The sequence below is a fragment of the Vipera berus genome (assembly GCF_964194415.1).
Source record: "Vipera berus genome assembly, chromosome: 15".
NCBI lineage: Eukaryota > Metazoa > Chordata > Lepidosauria > Squamata > Viperidae > Vipera > Vipera berus.
In genome coordinates, this window is record NC_138218.1 from 1,579,656 (window position 1) to 1,599,230 (window position 19,575).

At 50.1% G+C, this 19,575-nt stretch overlaps 1 protein-coding gene across 1 annotated transcript in view; it reads left to right on the forward strand.

The window, feature by feature from the left end:
* COL5A1 (collagen type V alpha 1 chain) overlaps positions 1-19,575 on the forward strand; it is a 217,147-nt gene that overhangs the window by 51,887 nt on the left and 145,685 nt on the right. The window contains exons 2-4 of the mRNA XM_081339577.1: positions 4,754-4,921; positions 6,917-7,130; positions 10,285-10,447. Coding sequence (XP_081195703.1) covers positions 4,754-4,921; positions 6,917-7,130; positions 10,285-10,447 — 545 coding nt within the window. The remainder of the gene's footprint in view (positions 1-4,753; positions 4,922-6,916; positions 7,131-10,284; positions 10,448-19,575) is intronic.

Sequence of the window (19,575 nt, forward strand, 5' to 3'; positions counted from 1 at the left end):
CCCTACAAGGTTCCATCCAAAAAAGGTGCCGGAACTCCGTTCTGAGCGTTCTATGACAAAAAAAGCCCTGCCTTAGTTAATTTCTTGGTTAGACTAGGCATATTCAGTTCCTGCAACTGTTCTTCATATGTTTTGGCTTCCGGTCCCCTAATCATCTTTGTTGCTCTTCTCTGCACTCTTTCCAGAGTCTCAACATCTCTTTTGTATCTTGGTGACCAGAACTGGATGAAGTATTATTCCAAGTGTGGCCTCACCAGTGTACTGCATTCATTTATTTTCTGATTAAGTGTAACGATTCCACAGAGAGGACTCCAAGGGAACGTTGGATGCTTTGTAAGCTACGAGCATAAGAAAGTAGATCTGATCGGCTTTCAATTCAAAGCTTTCCTCCGCATCTTCGCTGGGAGCCCCTTTTCCATTCTCCTCCACCTTCCTTTTGGGGAAATTGTCCCCGGGCTGCAGCTCAAGAACCCAGTGTCTGCCCCTCCCCCGTCCCCCCAGATCCTCACATCCTTCACTGTCTCCCTTCATGCAGACATGCCTGGCTGCCCACATCACTCCCTTGTCCGGCTGCTGAATGGGAGGAGAAGGAACCGCTAGAGAGGAAGCGGAGGGTCCCCACGTTGCTTTCTGTCCTGCAGTTGCGATGTGTTCTTCCTGAGTTTTGTGCCAGGCTGGTTAGAGCAACCCTCACCCAGGTCTCTGGCCCCTCTCTGGGCTCTGACCCCCTTCTCTCTGGGCCTTTGGCAGAGCAGGACCAAGGGAAGCAGGGAGACCTTGGAGGGGGCTGGGTGGGAAGCTCTGGCAGGGCAGCATAGGTCCTTACCCCCTGGGCACCCAGTCAAGGTGAAGAACGTACCCAGAGACGAGCAGCCCCTGTAATGCAGCCGGGAGAAACAAGGCCTCTTTTGAGGAGGCCGAGCTTCATTTGAGCTCTTATTTCTTTATTTCTGCAGCGAGGCTCCTGCTTAATCCTGGGAGAGGGCCGGGAAAGTGGGCTGTCCTTCAGAGTGGATTGGCCCATTCCCCCTGCCAGTCGCAAGGAAGCGTGGACAGCATCCAGGTCGGGAGTTGGAGAAAAACAAAACTGGGAGCAGAAAGACGCATCCAGTGCCAACGACTTTGAGAGGGCAGAATAGGTCCAAAATAAGGAAGGGCAGAAAAATCAAGTACTGGCTCTAAGAGGGGAGTGAACTCGTCTGGTGGAAGCAGCAGCACTTAGCCCGTCTCATGTATTGTATTAACCCAGTTAATTCAGGTTTATTGAGACATTTATCTGATTTCTGTCCTGGTGCTGCATCAGGCACTCAAGCTGGATGGCTTGGGACCTCTTCCATTTTATCCCCTTCACTTGAGGGTGACAGACCGGCCTAAGTCGTCCACCAGGCTTCCATGGCTGAAGGTCTCCCCAGCCTGTTAACCCTTGCGTCACCACCTTTGAAGACCTGCTTTGGGGGCAAGTAAGAAGCTCCAGATAACTGTTCTTGCTGGAGCCCACCTGGAGAGCTGGCTCTCACTCTGGGACCTTTGCAATTAACAAGGATGTAGACAATATGGGTTAGATCCAGAAGAAGGCAGTAGAGATGGACGGGGGTGGGGAAAACAGGCTTCCTGACAGAACTGGGTCAGAGGAGATGGGAAGGCCGGCAAAAGTTTGCTTGAAACACTCGGAGGTCTCTGTGGGAAATGAAAACAAGGCTTGTTGGCTTGGATTTGTCCACAGGAGCTCCAGGTCTAGCGGGCTGAATTGGTCAAGGTGGAAGTCAGTTGACCGCTAGGATCCTGTGACTTGTAGTTCGAATTTATTATCGATTTAGGTTTTACTTCAGCTGCTTTCTTACATTTTCTAATATTTTGATGTCATTTGAACTGCATTTTTATATGTTTGGTAGCCATCTGGAGTTGCTGCAGACAAGATGGCAGCCCTATAAATTAGATAAACAAATACTGTAAATAACGACCCACTGGTTCGGCACCTGGGAGCATTCACAACTTGACTACGGGGAACACAATGGGACTGACACCTTGAAGTGTAGTGGGTTAACACACACAAGATGACGCCAGGCAGTGAATTCAGCTCTTTATTTGTAGAGAAGAACCAGCAACAGAATGGGCTGCCTGTGCCCTTTATATACTCTGGCTGCTGAGCTGACAGCCAATCAGTTTAACTAGGCTTTCCCGCCGAAAACTGAGCCACGCCCAGCGGCAGTTATGTACAGCCCCTTCTAGCTGTCATCTGTTAAGCTATTGCTTAATACAATACACACTCCAATACACAGCACACCTTTTGAGCGGCCTTTTCCATACAGGCTTGACCAGGCCACGTGAGGACCCAACTTGATTAGTTTTCAGCCTGGTTGGCTTGGGGGAGCTGTGTAGACCAGGCCCATATTGCTGTGTTTGGGGCTGGGCCAGGCCTGGCCTGTTCCCTGAAGCTCCAGTGCAGAATATTCTGACTGGGATGCTTCTCGGTGCAGGATCACCCGATCTTTCCCAGACTGGAAGAGCCCCAAACAGGCCACCGTGGAGCCTCCTGCATTGCTTGTTTCCACCTAGAAAGCAGCCTTGTCGTTAGGCCTGTTGCCTTGCCTGCCGTTATTGGGCGGGGTGGGGGGAGCTGCTTTGTGACAATTCTCTCTCTGCCGGCAGGGGCTGCACGGAGACCACAGGCCCTTTCTGCAGGCCCTGAGGCGGCTCCAGGCAGTGGCCTTGCACACGCATTTATTAAAAAGATTTATGCAGCCGCCCAACTCACAGATTCCAGGCAGCGCTTAACGTTAAAAATCCAGGTTCAAACTCCACCCTGCGGCAGTGGCAATGCGGTCAGAGAAGCCCCTTGATTGGCTCTGAGTGGCTCCGCCCCCTTTCCCAAAAGTCGCTTCCCACCTCAACCGTGGCGGCTTCCGCTTGGCTCTCATAGTATCTTGTGTGAACCCGTTCCCCCAGTGCGGAGTGGGATAACTCACCGCAGGACAACTCACTGCGGGACAGTTTAACAATTCAGTTTAATTGTTTTCAATTTTTGCCACTCCCATTTCATCCTGTCCCTCCTTTCGCATCCTTTCTTTAACGATCCCACCATTTCTTTGATATTAGTGTAACTCTTGTCCTGTGGTGAGTTGGCTGTGGTGAGTTGGCCGAGAGGAATCGTCATAGACCCCTCGCAGTGAGCCGAGTGCGGTTTCTGTTGTTCGGTTGGCTCACTTGGAGTAGACCGTTATTGGCCTAGTGCTGAAGGCACCAGACCAGAAACCGGGAGGTTGTGAATTCTAGTCTGACCAGAAGCATCAAGAAAGCTGAGGGGCTCTGAGCCAGCCACTCTCCCTCAGCCCTGGGAAGCAGGCAAGGGCAGCCCCTTCTGAAAACGCGGCCAAGAGGGCCCAGGAGTCAAGACCCGGAGAGATCTGAACCCCAGCAAAGAGCCTGGCTGGGGAGCCCTTCGGTGGCTTTGCAGCCGCTGAGCCTTCGGTGGAGCCAGTGAAGAAATGCTGGCGGGCTCCTTGCTCCCTCTCCTCGGACCCAAGGTTGAATGGGGATGGGCAGAGGTTCCTACCTGCCCTCAGAATTTTACTTGTTTATATGTTTATATCATTTGATTTCTGCCCATCTCAGTCAGTGGCTCTGGCCGATGTCCTTACCGAGATGCTCGCTCCTCTGACATCTTCTGCTGCTTATTACTAGGCTCTGCTTTTTCATAATGGCTTCCTGGGGTAAGGGTTGGTTTCGTTAAAATAGGAAAAGACATTTTGTCAAAACCATCGGCAGCTATTTTTCTCTCCCTGGATTCCCACAGGGCTATTTTTCTTACTGATTGTGCAGTGGCCCCATAAGAGCAGGGGGCAAAAGGCAGCCAGGCAGAGGCGACTCACCCTGAGCTGCCATTCCAGGGGGAGATGGACACACACACACACACACACACACACACACACACACACCCCTGCCACCCAGCTCCCTCGAGCAGCCAAGATGGCCGAAAGGAAAGAGGCAGAACAGCCCCCTCCCCCCAACCACTGGCCTTCTTGGATCCTCGGCCATCTTTGAGACCCCGGGACAGGCAGTTGACTAGTCAACAAGGAGAGGATCCATGTGGCTGGGCAAGTGTCCTTCTTGCCATGCAGTCCAGCGCCGGCTCTGGTGTGGCTCACCAGGGAAGGTTGGGAAGTGGCCGTCCAGCCTCTGCGGAAAGTCTTCCAGCGGAGAGGAGCAACAAGGCGTCCAAACGCGTTTCTTCCAGGGCTTCCTGACTTTATCAGTAGACATTGCCACCCTCTTGCTTTCAGCCGCTTAGTAAAGTTAGAGGTACAAAATGAGGAGTAAAGAATGGAAAAAAAATCTGTCGGAACATTTTATGTAGGTTAAATGGATAAACTCTGGAAAAACTTTGTTTCCTTAAATGGAAAGTTTTTCTGTAAAAAGCGGCTGCAAACCAAAGGGCCTCTTCATTATATTGGCTGACCTGCAGAGGGCGCTCCTCTCTGGAATGGATGCGTCCCCCTTCCTTCCTTTGAAGTAAAGCCGCTTTGGTGTTTACTGGGCTGTGTGGCGGATTAAACCTAAAGGCTGGTTGCCAAGAGGTACAGCCAGGGGAACAGGCTGCCACATGAAGTGGCGCGTTCTCCTTCAAGGAGAGGCTGAGTGGTCATCTGTCGAAGGTGCTAAGCGGGGGGTTTAACTACATGATCTCAAGGGTTCCTTTCACCTCTGTGATTCTGGGAATCTGTAGTCCTGATGTTGGCTTCTCTCTCTCTTTCAGCTGAGCCTGCAGATCTATTGAAGGTATTAGATTTCCATAATTTACCCGATGGCGTCTCAAAAACGACAGGATTCTGCGCCAGCAGGCGGTCTTCCAAGGGAGCGGATGTGGCCTATCACGTGACCAAGGATGCGCAGCTGAGTGCCCCAACCAAGCAGCTTTTCCCCGGTAAGAGGGTGCTTGTGGCTCAGGGTGCAACTGGGGGGCCCTCGGTGCTCTCTGGGCTGGGTCGTTGGCTTGCAGATCTTCATTGGCCAGCTAGGGAACCTCTTCAGCGCTAGGGACACCACTCCTGTTTCCCAGAAAAGATGGCACCTTTTCCTTTCCTAGGATGCCCGTGTCCTGCTGGCAGCCAGCCTGGGGCACTAGACGGAGCCTGGCGCTTCCGCCCTTTCCTCTCCTGATTTGCCCAGGTGGATTCCGGTCCTGCTTGGCTGCGACGTGGAGGCCCTCCCAGCTGGACTTGTGGCAGGCCAGGCAGATGCTTGCTTTCTGAGCAAAGCCGTGGCAGAACTATCTTCAGCCAGGGCAGCGCCTTGCTTTGGGGGGGGGGATCTGGAAGACCTCTTGCCAAAAGCTTGAGGAATGTGCAGGGAAGCAGCGGGTTGCTTTGATCCGACGGCCAAGATGCCAGGCATTTTCTCAACATCATCTGGGGCTTGGCCCTGGCCAAGAAAAGGGGCCTAGGAATTGTGGACAGGCGCAGAAGGGATTGGTGTGCAAAACTGCCCCCCACAAGGGCACAGCTTAGCTCTCAGAGGCAGCCTGGCCTTTGCTGCGCTTCCCACTCCTTTTGTGTAATAACACCCCTCCAAACAAGCAGATGAGTGGATGGCGAGAGAAAGACAACAGAGGTAATTGCAGAGCATTTACAAAAGGAAATGCAGACATTAAAAGGGTCTTGAGGGAGGGTGCAGTGACACGTAGCTACACAAAAGACTCTCCAGTCCAGGGCAGGCTGCAGTTGGGGCTAATTGGTACTTTGCTTTCCGCAGCTGGTAGTTTGAGGATCTTGGTGTGTCGCTGCTCTCGCCGCTGCCAGCTGTGCAAAGCATCCAGTTGTTTGACCTGGAATGCTACGACCCACACCCTTCCTGGCGGGGGAGATTCCTCAGAGATCCTAAAGGATCCTAAGTCCAAGTGGAGTTGTGCTCTGTGCGCGTCTGTGTGGACGTGGAAGCATTTCCCAGTTTGGGATATCATTAATCATACTAGCAATAGCACTTAGACTTATATACCGCTTCCCAGTGCTTTACCGCAGGGGTCCCCAATCCCTGGGCCGTGGCCTGTTTGGAACCGGGCCATGTAAGCAGCGGGCTGGTGCGTATGCATTCATGCGCAGCTTGACTTGCATGAATAGTGGGTTGGTGTGCATGCACACAGGTTTGCAGCTTGACTTTTGCAAGCCGGGCTGTGTAGGCATGCATGTGCCAGCTGGTCCGCTGTTCATGCTGCCCCCCCCTCATCCTCCCAGCTCAGCCAAGCTGCAAAGGTTGGGGACCCGTACTTTATTGTCCCTCCCAACAATCTGGGTCCTCATTTTACCAACCTCGGAAGGATGGAAGGCTGAGTCAACCTGGAGCCAGTCAGGATTGAACCGCTGGCAGTCGGCAGAGTCAGCCTGCAAAACTGCACTCTAACCACTATGCCACCACAGCTGCTAATACAGGTAGTCCTCAGCTTATGACCACAATCAGGACTGGAACCTCCATCAGGACGTGATACGGTTAAGTGGGTCACACCCAATCTTATGACCTTTATGCCATGGTCATTAAGTGAATCTGGCTCCCCCTTTGGCTTTGCTTGTCAGAAGCTGGCCGGGAAGGTGGCGGATGGTGACCACGTGGCCCCTGGACGTGGCAACCTCCATCCAAACAGGCCAGTCGCCGAATTCTGACCCAGGGACAGCAAGAACGCTGCAGGGGCTGCCAGTGGCAGGACTGGTCGTAAGTCACTTTTCCCAGCACTGTTGTAGCTTCTGTCGTTAAACAAGTGGTCATAAGCCGAGGCCTGCCTGCACCTAAAGTCTCAAAGCAGACCTTCCTCGTTCAGCTGGCTTTTTGCACCCAGCCCTGCCACGGCGGCTACAGAGCCAACGCTGGTGATTCCCTTTGGGGGAGAAATTGATCCCGCCCTCTGCTCTGCTCCCTTTTCCGCTTCCAGTGTCTCCGTTTCCGGAGGATTTCTCCATCCTGACCACGGTGAAGGCCAGGAAGGGCGGCCAGTCTTTCCTCATCTCCATTTACAACGAGCAAGGCATCCAGCAGGTCGGGGTGGAGCTGGGGCGGTCCCCGGTTTTCCTGTATGAGGACCACATGGAGAAGCCGGGCCCCGAGAACTACCCTCTCTTCCGGGGCATCAACCTCTCGGACGGCAAGTGAGTGAGGGGGACGAAAGGGGGCTTGGTGGAGGGTCAGGCGGAGGAACTCCAGGTTCCCTCCTTTGGGTGGTTGACGGGAGATGATCGGGTCAGGCATGTTCAGGTGCTTCTGAAGCTCCAGAAACCCTCTCCAGAAGTGGCCCAATGGGAGCCCCCCCCAAGGGGGAAAGAGGGGGGTCATAAAACGTCAGAGAGAAGCATGTGAGGCCCCAGATAAACAAGCAAGATGGTGGCTCACATGGCGGCCTACTTTGTCCAGTGGGGTAAGACGGTGGTTGAGTTCCCACCATACGTTGAATCCGAGGTCAAGTTGGAGTTTGCAAACCCAAATCAACACCCACACACCCACACCAACCCACCGGTGATTCTGGCTCCTTGTGTGTATGTGTGACCCCCTCCCACCAAGAGCCAAACTTGCCACTTCTCTGCATCCAGCCGCAGCCTTGGGGGAAGGCGGCCTGGCAGTGGATCCAAGGAGTGAATGCGGCTTGGAGGGGCAGGCAGGGGCTGGACTGGCCTCTCTCTGGGGCGTTTGGCTTCCCCGGGGGCCTCTTGTAGCTCCAGAAGGCTCTGACCAGCAGATCTGGCCTGGAAAAGTCTGGCTTTCCGTCTTCCCCTCTCCAAGCCATGGCAGACAGGAGCCAAGAGGAAAGGGAATCCTGTGTCTGTCCGGGCCGGTTTTCTTTAAAGTCAGAAAATTTTGTTTCTGCCAAATGGGGCTGAAAGTGCTGTGGGGACTGTCATCGTCACTCCTTTGGCTGCTCATAAACGTTCAGATCCATCGACAGTCCTGAGCTCTAGAAACTTGCTAAAATAATCCAAGCCAAGCCGAGATGCCCAGGCACACAGTCTTTGCGTAGTTGGCATGATTTGACCTTGTTTTTTTGCTTTCCCCTTTTCGGAAATCTTACTACATACTACATAGCTGTTTATTCGTTTTGTGTTTTTTCCTGGAAAATACTCCGCGTCTCACCTTCTGATTTGACAAGGTATTTAGGGCCTCTAATTCACGAAACTAAGAGCAAAGACAGTTACATATAAAAATGCAAGTGGAACAATTTAACGAGACACAAATCCAATTACAGTGATAAGAAAGAAGCAGCAGGCTGGAATTACAGCAAGAAGTCGTCCAACAAATAACATTCATTAGACTTAAAGATATGTTGAAGATAAGCGTGTCTTTTCCCAGCGGAAAACAGGAATTTGTCTTGTTGCTGTTTTCCGCATCTCATTCTCAGAGCATTTCACGCTCCGCAGCTAATGCCTGGAGATCCTTTTTGCTAAGATATTTCCAGCTCTAAAAAAGATTCCACTTGGGGGTGTCCTCAGAAACGGACAGGCCTCGGTGGCTTGAAGGTTCCTGTCTCTACAGAGGAAGCAGGAATGCTGGGAACGTAAACACGGCTCCGTCCTCGAGGGAGACCAAGAAAGCTGGAGAGCAGAGGGGGCGAATGCCTGCTCTCCCCCCCATGAAGAAGGGGCTGCTGCCGGAGCGCCCTGAAAGTCTGAAACCTGGCATGGGATACATTCTGAAGCCCTCTTTCCCCCTTGCTCGGAAACTGCTGTCTCCCTGCTATGGCTGCCACTTCCTGGAATACTATAAAGAAACAACTGCTGCACCCGTGTTCCTTCTTGTCTCTGTGGCCCCTGGGAAGAAGGAGACTCAACTCTCCAAGAAGAGTTTGAACGTGGATTTTGTTTTCACGAGTGGATGTGAGGTGAGAGCTTCTTTTAAGCTCCTCACCCATGTACTGAAAGAATGAGACCCAAAACTGGGGGTGCCCTGTTGCAGTGGCACTTGGCAAGCTTTTTTCATAACAACTTTTTCATTCTCAGTAAAGGTTTCCTTACATTTACAAATAAGCAAAATAACCTGTTTATGGCTGGAACAGCACAAGAGAACTATGAGAATGCAGGAGCCCACAATGGGTTTCAAATGAATTTAATTTCCTAAGTCACTCTTATCAAATCTGCCTTCCAGAGGTTTTGGAACACTCACACCCAGAATTCCCATGGTTGGCCAACACTTCTGGAGCTGCCTAACCGTGGAAAGTTGCCATGATCAGGAGTCGGCTGCAAGTAGTGTGCCAACCCTCTTTTTATGACCACACCTTCATCACAGTTCGTTATTGGCATAATAGGTTTTTGTTCAAATGATGTGTTAAATTGTTTGATCCCCAAACCCTGCACAATAGGCAGACAATCATGGAGGTGAGAGGCTGTCCATTATAAGTTAAAAAGGAGGCATCCACACATGAAAATTCCAGGAGGAAAGTGAAAGTTTAGGCCAGTGGTGGCGAACCTTTTAGAGACCGAGTGCCCAAACTGTAACCCAAAACCCACTTACTTATCACTGGGTGCCAGGTGGGCGTGGCCCACTGGGTGGGTGTGTCTGTGGTGGTCATGGAAGATTGGGTGGGTGTGGCCAAGGTGGCTGTGGTCACCTCAATGTTGCTCGTGGGGAGGGTTGGGGAGCTCCAGGAGGTCTCTGGCAGATGGGTCGGTAGGCAGGAGACTCATCCTGTGGGGTGAGGCAAGGCAGGGTGGGGGTGCCATTGCCATGGGGCAAGGCAAGGGCTGTGGCGGCTGCTGCCTGACACCACTGGCCCCCGCACACAGAGGCCGGCGAGCGCATGGGGGCCAACGGTGTCCATCAGTAGCCACAGCCTGCCGGCCCCTCGACAGGCGCACTCTGGGGCTCCGCAGCCCGTCACCAGCTGTTCAAAGAAGCCACCTCTGAGCTTGATGGTCGGCCAACAGCTGAGGAGGTGATGCAGTGGGTCGTGCCTGGGAAAAGGAGAACATGCAAGGCCAAGAGGGATGGAATGGCCACCTCTGGCACCCGTGCCATAGGTTCGCCACCACTGGTTTAGGCTAAAATGAGTGGCATGCCGTCTGGTTTATATCAGAGGCAATGTGATTGATTAAACTGGGCTTAGCGTTTCATACTTCTTGAGAACTGAGATAATGCCGGTGGGTTTTTCCATCCTGCAGCGATAGAGGAAGCATCAGTGTAAATGTAATGGCCAACCAAGGGAAGACGCTTTCATGCTTGGTGGTTCTAGAAGCTTCCCTTTGGGCTGAGGTGGGTGTGGGAAGCCATGACACCTGGACCTTCTTTTGACCTTCTGCTGGGCCTGCTCTTCCCCAGGTGGCATCGAGTTGCTTTCAGTGTCCACAAGAAGAATGTCACTCTGATTTTGGACTGTAAAAAAAAGGTCACCAAGTTCCTGGACCGAAGCGACCACCCCATCATTGACGTTAACGGCATCATTGTCTTTGGAACAAGGATCCTGGACGAGGAAGTCTTTGAGGTAAGCGTGCAAGAGAGACAGAACGGCCGGGAGGGCGTCTCGATGCTGAGCATCGGAGGATTTTGTTTCTTGGGATAAGAAGAACCTGTTCAGGATGAGAGAGAGAGAAAAGAAAAAGGGGGGGGGGAGTTTGTCGCGTCCTATTTCAGAAAGGACGTCTATATAGAGAAAACCACTATAGAACAGCCTCCATTGCAGAGCTTTGAAAACGTAGCCTCGGCTCATAACGGAGCTCTCTTGGGTGACCCTAACACGAGAGGAAGACAGGTAGAAACCCGAAATTAATAAGCCATGGTCAAAGGCGCTCTGGGACTGACTTGGGAGCGGCCCAGAGGGAGGTTGCCCTTTGCCGCTCCCAACTCAGCTTTAAGCCATCACCATTGTTATTTCTGCTGCCAAGAAGTGGACTGGCTCCTGTCCAGTTTTGGGTTTCCATTATGCCGTTGAGCCCTTGAGTGGCCAGCCTTGGGGGTCTGAAAAGCCCATCAGCGCCAGGCTCTGAGCTCTCTCACCCATTCTCCTGGCCCAGCCTCATCCGTCTTCACTGTCCTTCTCCGTTTCTACCTGGAAGCTCTGGCTTTTTAAAATTACCGTGCTAAAGCCACTCTTCCATTTCCTTCAGGTTTCCTCCCCACCCGATCTGGGGCTTCTGAATGCCACTTGGTGGATGGCATTCTTCATTGGGTTTGTAGTCTAGTGCTGACACGTGCCGCCCTCTCTTTGCCACAAGAGGGGATCCGCCTGATGCCGTTTCCAGGGGATTCTCGTGGATGGAGGAGAAGCTGCAGAGTTTGGGCAGCGTTAAAATGGGGGCGCTTGATATGCACACCTGCTCGGTGGTTGTCTGAGACAAAGACCCTGACACTTTGTCCAGAGAAGTTTATTGCATTTTTCTTATTTGAAAAATAAAAATAAAAATCAAAAGGACATTTTATCATCAAATTAAATGGGAATTATTGAAAGAGGTTTGTGGAAAAAAGTTCCACCTGCAGTTAAAATCAAGAGCAGAGATGCTGGACAAGAGTCTGGCCAAGTGTGGATGAGGAAGCTTTACAGGAACAGGTAGTCCTCAACTTACAACCATTCATTTAGTGACCATTTGATGTTACAAAAGCACTGGAAATAACAACATACAATCGGCGCTCACACTCACAGAACCCTTGCTGCTCCCCATGGCCGCAGGACCGAAATCCCGGGGCTTTCGGCAACTGGCCTGGATTCACGACGGTTGCAGCACCCCAGGGTTACGTGACCGCCATTTGGGGCCTTCCCAGCCAGCTTCCAACATGGGGGAAGCGGATTTGCTTAATGACCATGTGATTCGCTTAACAACCACTTTGCTTAACAATGGAAATTCTGATCTTAATTGTGATCGTAAGTTGAGGACTACCTGTAGCTCTCAATGCATGACCACAGTTTGGGCCAGAATTTCCACCACTTAAGTGATTCGTGCCTGATTGGATGACCTTTTTTGCCGTGGTCGTTAAGCAAATCACTGCGATCATTAGGCTGCTTAAGGTGATCCCCTGACCCCAGGATGCTGCAACCGTGACCCCATGATCACAGGGACCCTGCAGGGTCATAAATACAAGGATGGGTTATAAGTAATTTTTTTCAGCACCCTTTCAATTCCGAATGATCCTTAAACGAATGGTCTTAAATTGGGGGCTGCTTGGACACCCTTCTAAGATGCTAAATGGATGAGTGAGATTTTTGTTTGCTTCAATTTGCCTTTCAGTCTGTTATTCTGTTATTGTTATTATTCATTTTAAAATAAAAACTTTGCAAAGAACTTGAGGAAAAACAAAGCCAAAGATTCATTGTACTTGGATAAGAATAGAGTGTTCAGCTAAGTCTCCAAAGAGGCAATCAATATTTCCTGCTTAGGTTTTACAATAAGCAGTTTGGCTGAAACAGAGAATTAAGAGCCTGGTCTTTCAATCACAGAGTTTCCTCACCTTAAAAAAATCCTTTGTGAATATACTTTGACTTACTAATGATCCAACAAAGAGTTTCTCCCTGGCTTCTCCTATTGCAGTCTCCACATCTCATCGTTTCAGGGGAGACTCCAGGGGTCTGTGGAGCTGAAAGATCGGGGTTGATTTTGGCCACTAAATAGCACTCTAGTCAAACACTTTATCACCGTCCCAAAACCTTGACTTATTTCTTCCAAACTGAGTGCTGTAAAGTCTCAGCCAGGCGCCTTTTTAACGCACACTTCTGCTTCAGACATTACTTGAAGCCAGAAAACTTTAGGTGGTGAGGTGAAATCCCTTTTCTCCCAGGAGGGAGATGCTGAATGAGCAAGAAAGAATGAAGTACAGTTTTCCATATGCCTGCAGAGAGCAACTAGATCCTAACTAAAATGGCTTTAGCAGCGGCTCTTTTGCTAGTTTAAGTCTGTGGGCATCACTGTAATCAGATAGACTACTTCTGCTCAGAAAGTTCTGTGAGGCTTCTGGCATTGGCTAGGCCAGGGGTTATGCAACCTTGGTCTTTTATGACTCGTGGACTTCAACTCCCAGAATTCCTGAGGCAGCCATGCTGAGGGGAAAGGGAGAGGTTTCCAAGCTGAGCCATGCTGGCTGAGGAATTCTGGGAGTTGAAGTCCACGAGTCATAAAAGAGCCAAGGTTGCCTACCCCTGGTATAAGGTCTCCTTCTGGAGCAGGAATTCTGGGAATTGAAGTCCATGAGTCATGAAGGGGCCATAGTTCCTCCATGCTGGCTGAGGAATTCTGGGAGTTGAAGTCCTCGAGTCATAAAAGAGCCAAGGTTGCCTACCCCTGGTATAAGGTCTTCTTCTGGAGCAGGAATTCTGGGAATTGAAGTCCATGAGTCATGAAGGGGCCATAGTTCCCCCATGCTGGCTGAGAAATTCTGGGAGTTGAAGTCCATGAGTCATAAAAGAGCCAAGGTTGCCTACCCCTGGGCTAGGCTGAAAGCCTGCACTTCGTCTCCTTCCCTTCTAACAGTATCTCAGAAGCTAGACGTGCTTAATCCAGTCAACGTGCATAATTAACGTTCTTTTCGGAAGTGACAAGGGCAAATTCTGCTCTAATACTGCTAATTTTATGAAGGAATCACATTAATTGGCCCCAACACCCTTGGAAAGGGAGGCCCGGGAGACACCTCACCCCGTGTTTAGTGCAGGAATCCCAACGAAAGGATCCCTACTTGGCCAATGTGAGCCTCTCCCACACCCCTCTCTAGCTGCAGACCTCACACTCTGATGGCATTCTAGAAGTCGGCAATAATTGAGCAGGTCCAGAGTTGTTTAAGGAGTGAGGCCGAGACACATTTTTGTATTACTCGCTCTGATCTGATATTATTTTTGTTTAAATTCTGTTTTTGCTGCCCTAATTGTTCCCAAACTCTAGGAGTTCTTCTAGAACACTGTCCTATATACATTTAATCCATTAGGTAGCCCAGAAATCCTTTATTGCTTCCATCCCTGATCACCTTTTCTTTGCCTGCTATGGGTAATCCCTCTTAAAGCAGTTCCGTCTGTTTGTTTCCACGTTGACCTGTACTTGAAAAAAGGTACGTAAGAAATCCGCATCTCTGGGCCATTGTAAGGCTCTGAGGGCTCGGCTGGTGGACTGAGTGTGACTCCGGGAGTGTAGTAGTATCTTGATTAGAGTCCTTAATTGTCAGTTCCATTTTGTTTATTTTGATGCTGCACCTGCTTTAACTACGGGTTTCGATTCATCTTTATGCTACCCCAAGTGGTTCTGAGTTGGGCAGTAGGTCAAACCAAATGAATGAGTGCATGAATGAAAACATTTTTAATAAAGTTCCTAGAGAAAGAAGAAGTTGGCCAGAAAGTCAGATCACGTCCTGATGCATGGACTTCTGCCCATGGCAGATGCCAGAATGTGTCCCCACTGGTTTTAATTTCTGGCAATGATGAGGATGGTAGATGCTGGCCCACTGCAGAGCCCAGAGCCAGCCTCTCTATCATATCACCCCCTACTCCTTCTCGTCTAGACAAACCTAGTTCTCTCAATAGTTCATTGTATGTTTTAGCCTCCAGCCCACAAAATCATGTTTTGTGCTCTCCTCTGTACTCTTTCTAGGGCCTCAGCATCTTTATGTATTGTGCTGACCAAAATTAGACGCAGTATTATTCCAAGTGTGGTCTCACCAGTGCAGAATAAAGTGATGCTATCCATTTCACATGAGAATAGAATAGAGCTGGAAGGGACCTTGGAGGTCTTCTAGTCCAGCCCCCCGCTCAAGCAGGAGAACCTATGCCATCTCAGACAGGTGAATGTCCAGTCTCTTCTTAAAGACCTTCCATGATGGAGCGCCCACGATTTCTGAAGGCAACTTCTGTTCCACTGGTTAATTGTCCTCACTGTTAGGAAGTTTCTCCTTAATTCCAGGTTGCTTCTCTCCTTGGTTAGTTTCCAACCATTGTTTCTCATCCTGCCCTCTGGTGCTTTGGAGAATAAGTTGACTTCCTCTTCTTTGTGGCAACCCCTCAAATACTGGAACACTGCTATCATGTCACCCCTGTTTCTTCTTTTCCTTAGACTAGCCAAACCCAAGTCCCGCAGCCGTTCTTTGTATGTTTTACTCTCCAGGCTTTTGATCATCTTAGTTGCTCTTCTCTGAATTTTTTCCAACATCTCAACATCTTTTTTGTAGTATGGTGACCAAAACTGGCTGGAGTATTCCAGGCGTGGCCTCAGTAGGGTTTTATACTTCGCGTGATCTTGATTCTGTGCCTCTGTTTATACAGCCCAGGATTGTATTAGCCTTTTTGGCTGCTGCTGCACACGGCCGGCTCATCCTTAAGTGTGGCGGGGTGTCTACTAGGACTCTCTTTGTTACTGCTGTTGAGCCATGGTTCACCTGTTCTATACCTGTACTTTTGGTTTGTTTCCTGCCTAGGTGCAGGACCTACCTTTTCTTACCACTCAACTGCATCTTAAGCCAGAGCCCTTATTTTGCTCCAGTCCTTTTGGAGAACATAATCTGCAGATGGGAAATGCCAGAAATCTTTCTCTATTATTTTTGAAAAATCCTGGAAAAGGGGGATGTAAGAAGGAATCTCCCAAGCGTGAAAAGGGGAGAAGAGGAGGAGGAGGAGGAGGAGAATTTGGGGGAGCCCAGACAGGCAGCTGAGCTTGGAATCTGGAGATGGTCCTACCAAACTGAGATGGCCTTTTCCTCCACTCGGCCGAGTAGATAGAACAATGCTTGTCGGATCGAATCCTTCATGATCTTGAAGAGGTAGGGAACTAGACTGAGAGTAGCTCTACATTTTTGGAAGAGAAATATGGGCATAGGGTTGGGGATACCTGGTTTATTAATAAACTGGCTGAAAATGATCTTGGAACTAAAATTAAGCAGTGCTGGATCAGAGTCAACAGCGTGGCAAGGGTCTAAAACAGAACTCTGGTTGCACCAACAGAAATGGGGCTTTTCACAACGCAACCCTCTAGAGTTCCCCTTTTGCCTGCGACAGACGTGTTGCATATGGAGCCCACTCTGGCCATCCCAGTTTGGGGAGGACAGACATGGTGGAGCAGCTCAAAGGAAAGCAACAAGGACAATTAGTGTTATGTATGGGGATAATAAAATATAGCAGCAGCTCAGTGTGACCATCAGGTGGCGCTGTACTGTATCTGGATTGGCTGGTAGCGCTTGGCGGGAAAACCCAAATAAGGGATTGGCTGTCAGTGCACCTGGCCAAGTATATAAGGGGGTAGAGATAACCCCTTCGTCCTCTTCGATACTGCTACCAATAAAGAGCTGCCATGCTGAATCCTTTGTCTGTTGTCTGACCATGCGGCCAAGAACCCACTACGCAATAATTAGAGCAGTGGAAAGCGAAATAAACAGAGATGGGATGTGCTAAAAAGAGAGGGAAAAATGCAGGAAAAAATTTGGATTTTTTTTTTTGCTTTCCCCCCTCCTTTTTGTAAGTTTTTTATTTGGGAGGCTCTGTGGCTTAGTGGTTAAAGATGCTGAGCTTGTCAGCTGGAAAACTGGCAGCCTGGGTTCGAGAGCCGAGCGCTGCATGACCTGCTGAGCCCCCGTTCCTTGCTCCAGCTCCTCCTCACCCAGCAGTTTGAAAGCGTGCAAATATGAGTAGATAAACAGGTATCAACTTCAGTGGGAAGGGAACAGCTTTCCATGCGCCTCGCGTGTATAGTCATGCTGGCCACATGACCATGGAAATGTCTTGGGACAACGCTGGCTCCCTCAGCTAAGAAATGGAGATGAGCAGCGCTCCCTAGGGTCGAACACGGCTAGACGGGGAAGCCTTGACCTTTGCTTTTATGTTTTCAACAAAATAGGAAAGCCCAACGAAAGGTTTTCTTGTAGAATAACGAATGCAACAAGACAGAGTATCTCTTTCTCTCTCTCCCGTAATGCTCCCTCCTGCCTTCCTATGGGGAGGCGTTTATCTAGAGCGGGGCGGCGGTCCCTCTGCAAGGAGCCTCCGCAGTGGAGGATCCAGGCTGGCCTCGGGCTACTAGCTGCGGGAGAGCCGCTCTGCTTCCCCATTACGGGATGGTTTCTCTGGCCCCTCAGAGCCGGCTGAGAAATGATTGCTGCCCCCCACCCCACCCGGGGCCATTGGCATTTGGGGTGGAGAGGGGTACGTGACCCCCCTCACCTCCGCTCTCTTCAGCTTTATGCCTTTCAACCCATCCACCTCTGTGGAATCAGACAGGCGTTCAGAAGGGCGAGTTCTCTTCACCACAAAAACACGGCAGCTCAGCCTCTGCTTGGCCCTGAGATTATTGGCATTAAGCGATTATAGGTTTCTTAGAGTCCAAGGTGCAACACATTGTTTCACTTCTAACAACATTTAGTCCTTTTATTTTATTTTTTATTTTATTTTATCACATTTGTATACCACCCTTTCCCTGAGGACTCAGGGCGGTTTACAGGGAATTAAAAATCAAAACATACAAAAGTTAAAAACCAGTTAAAAAATATTAAATTCACTTTTAATCCAATCAGTATAGCCGACTTCTACATTTAATGAATACACCTGATGTGATAATATCACCAGCTGGGTGAATTTGAGCTAGTCACTCTCTCTCTCAGCTAACTCTCCTTACAGGGTTGTTGTCGTTGTGAGCAAAATAGGACGAGGAAGGAGGATTGGGTATGTTTGTTGCCTTATTTATAAAGTAATAAAGGTCGGGATAACAGTAAATGAGCAAGCAAATAAATAAATAAATTTACAAAGTTATATCCTTTTCCCCAAGAGGTCTGACTATATTCAAGGAAAATTTGGCTCCGCTATTTGCAGATTGGTTCCATGAAGACAGCTGGAAAGAGCTGGGAATAGCGGGCCCAGAGATCTGCACTGGATTTAGGGGATCGGAAGGTAGATCCCAGAACTTAGGGGGAAAGAGCACTTCAAGGAGGAGCCTCCCCAGGGCGGAGGAGATCCCTTGGGTGAGTCTTGCCCTTCCTCCCCCGATGCTTCTGGGATCCCCCAGGGAGAGAGAGAAGCCCAGATTGGTTGCCGTCAGGGGTGAGTTCGTGTCCAGCCGCCGGCGGAAGAGATGGCTCAGCGCAGCCAGAGGTTCCCAGGAGACCTTCCCCTCTTGAGCTTTAAAGACGTGGGAAGGGACGTGCCAAAGTCCCAAAGAGAGCCCCCCCCCGGATGTTTCTCAGCCAATTAAAAGAGGCTGCGATGATGATGTCATCCATTCCTCCGTGTCCGACTCCTGGCCATTCTGCGGGGCAGCTCCCGCCACATCTTCCCACCTTGCGCTACTCCTGTGAGCTGCTCTATTCCGCATCTCATTTTTTTTTTTAAAAAAAGATAATGATATGCTCCACAGAAGAACGAACACATTTCAGAAGATTAAAAAAGGCAGATACAGTTTGGGTGGTTTTTAACTGGAAACTGGCTTGACGTCTGTAATTTGCTTTAGCTGCCAAACAAGAGGCCCTTAAATGGCTGAGGGTGCCATCTATTGCAGCTAAATAGAACCAGTTTAAAAGACATTAGAGATACAAAGGGGAATGTTCTAATTAATTTCATTCCATATTCCCTGCGGATTATATTGAACCAGTTAATTGCTTCCCCTCGTTTTCATGGAGTGCTAGAAAATGTAAACTTTCCAGGGCTGCTTGAGACTGAATTGGTCCTGGACATTGTGTGCTGAGCTCAGAAACAACCCGGCAAACTGCCCTCCCCTCCTCTTCCCCTCTCCTCCCCTCCCCTCCTCCTCCTCTCTCCCTCCCTCCCTCCCTCCTCCCCCTCCTCTCCCCTCCCCTCCCAGCCTCTCTCCTCCTGTCTCTCTCTCCCTCCTCCCCCTCCTCCTCCCTTCTCCTCTGTCTCCCTCCTCCCTCTCCCCCTCCCCTCTCCCCTCCCCCTCTCCTCTCTCTCCCTCCTCCTCCCCCTCCCCCTCCCTTCTCCTCTCCCCTCCCTGTGTTAATTAGTTTATTTTGTTTTCCCTACCAAAATTTCTATCAATCTCAGGTTATTTCTAGGTTTTGGGGTATCGGGAGCTCCATTTGTATCACTGTACAGAATAGGTGGAGGTTAGCTGTTTTGGGTTGTTGTTTTTACTGCTGCACAGGAGTGCACCTGGCCAAGGTCTTTAAGAACAGTTCATCGACCTGGTTGGGCCCCAGGAGGCTGGCTTACCAAATAGGCCTGGGATATGAGTCTTCCCAAGGCCACCTTCGGTATGAATTCAGCAACTATTTGGGGTGGGCTTCCAGAATTTGGGCAGGATTGGAGGCCCAGTGCCGTCTGACCATCTGTGGGTCAGATTGAGATGCAGAACAGAAGCGTCACGGTGGGCATGCTAGTTGGACTCAGTTCTGGGCATTTGGTGCAGGGCACAGTAAGGTGTGAGTGCAGCGGTTCACCGCAAGTTGCAGCTGAGGCTGAGGGGAGACCTTAATGCCTCCCCCAATAATTCACGAGGGTGCCTTGGCTGCATGCTTGACCACGACTGCCAGGCTGACTTCACTTTCTCACTGTGGAGCCCTTTAAGGAAGTATTTTTAAAGGAAATTAAGCCTTAGGTTCGTACCACCAAGCGATGGAAAATCTAAAACCCGCTGAGCCAGTGGGCTTTCTGTTACAGAAAGGAATGCCTCTCCAGGAGCTCAAAATATAATTTGTGGTTTCAGCCAT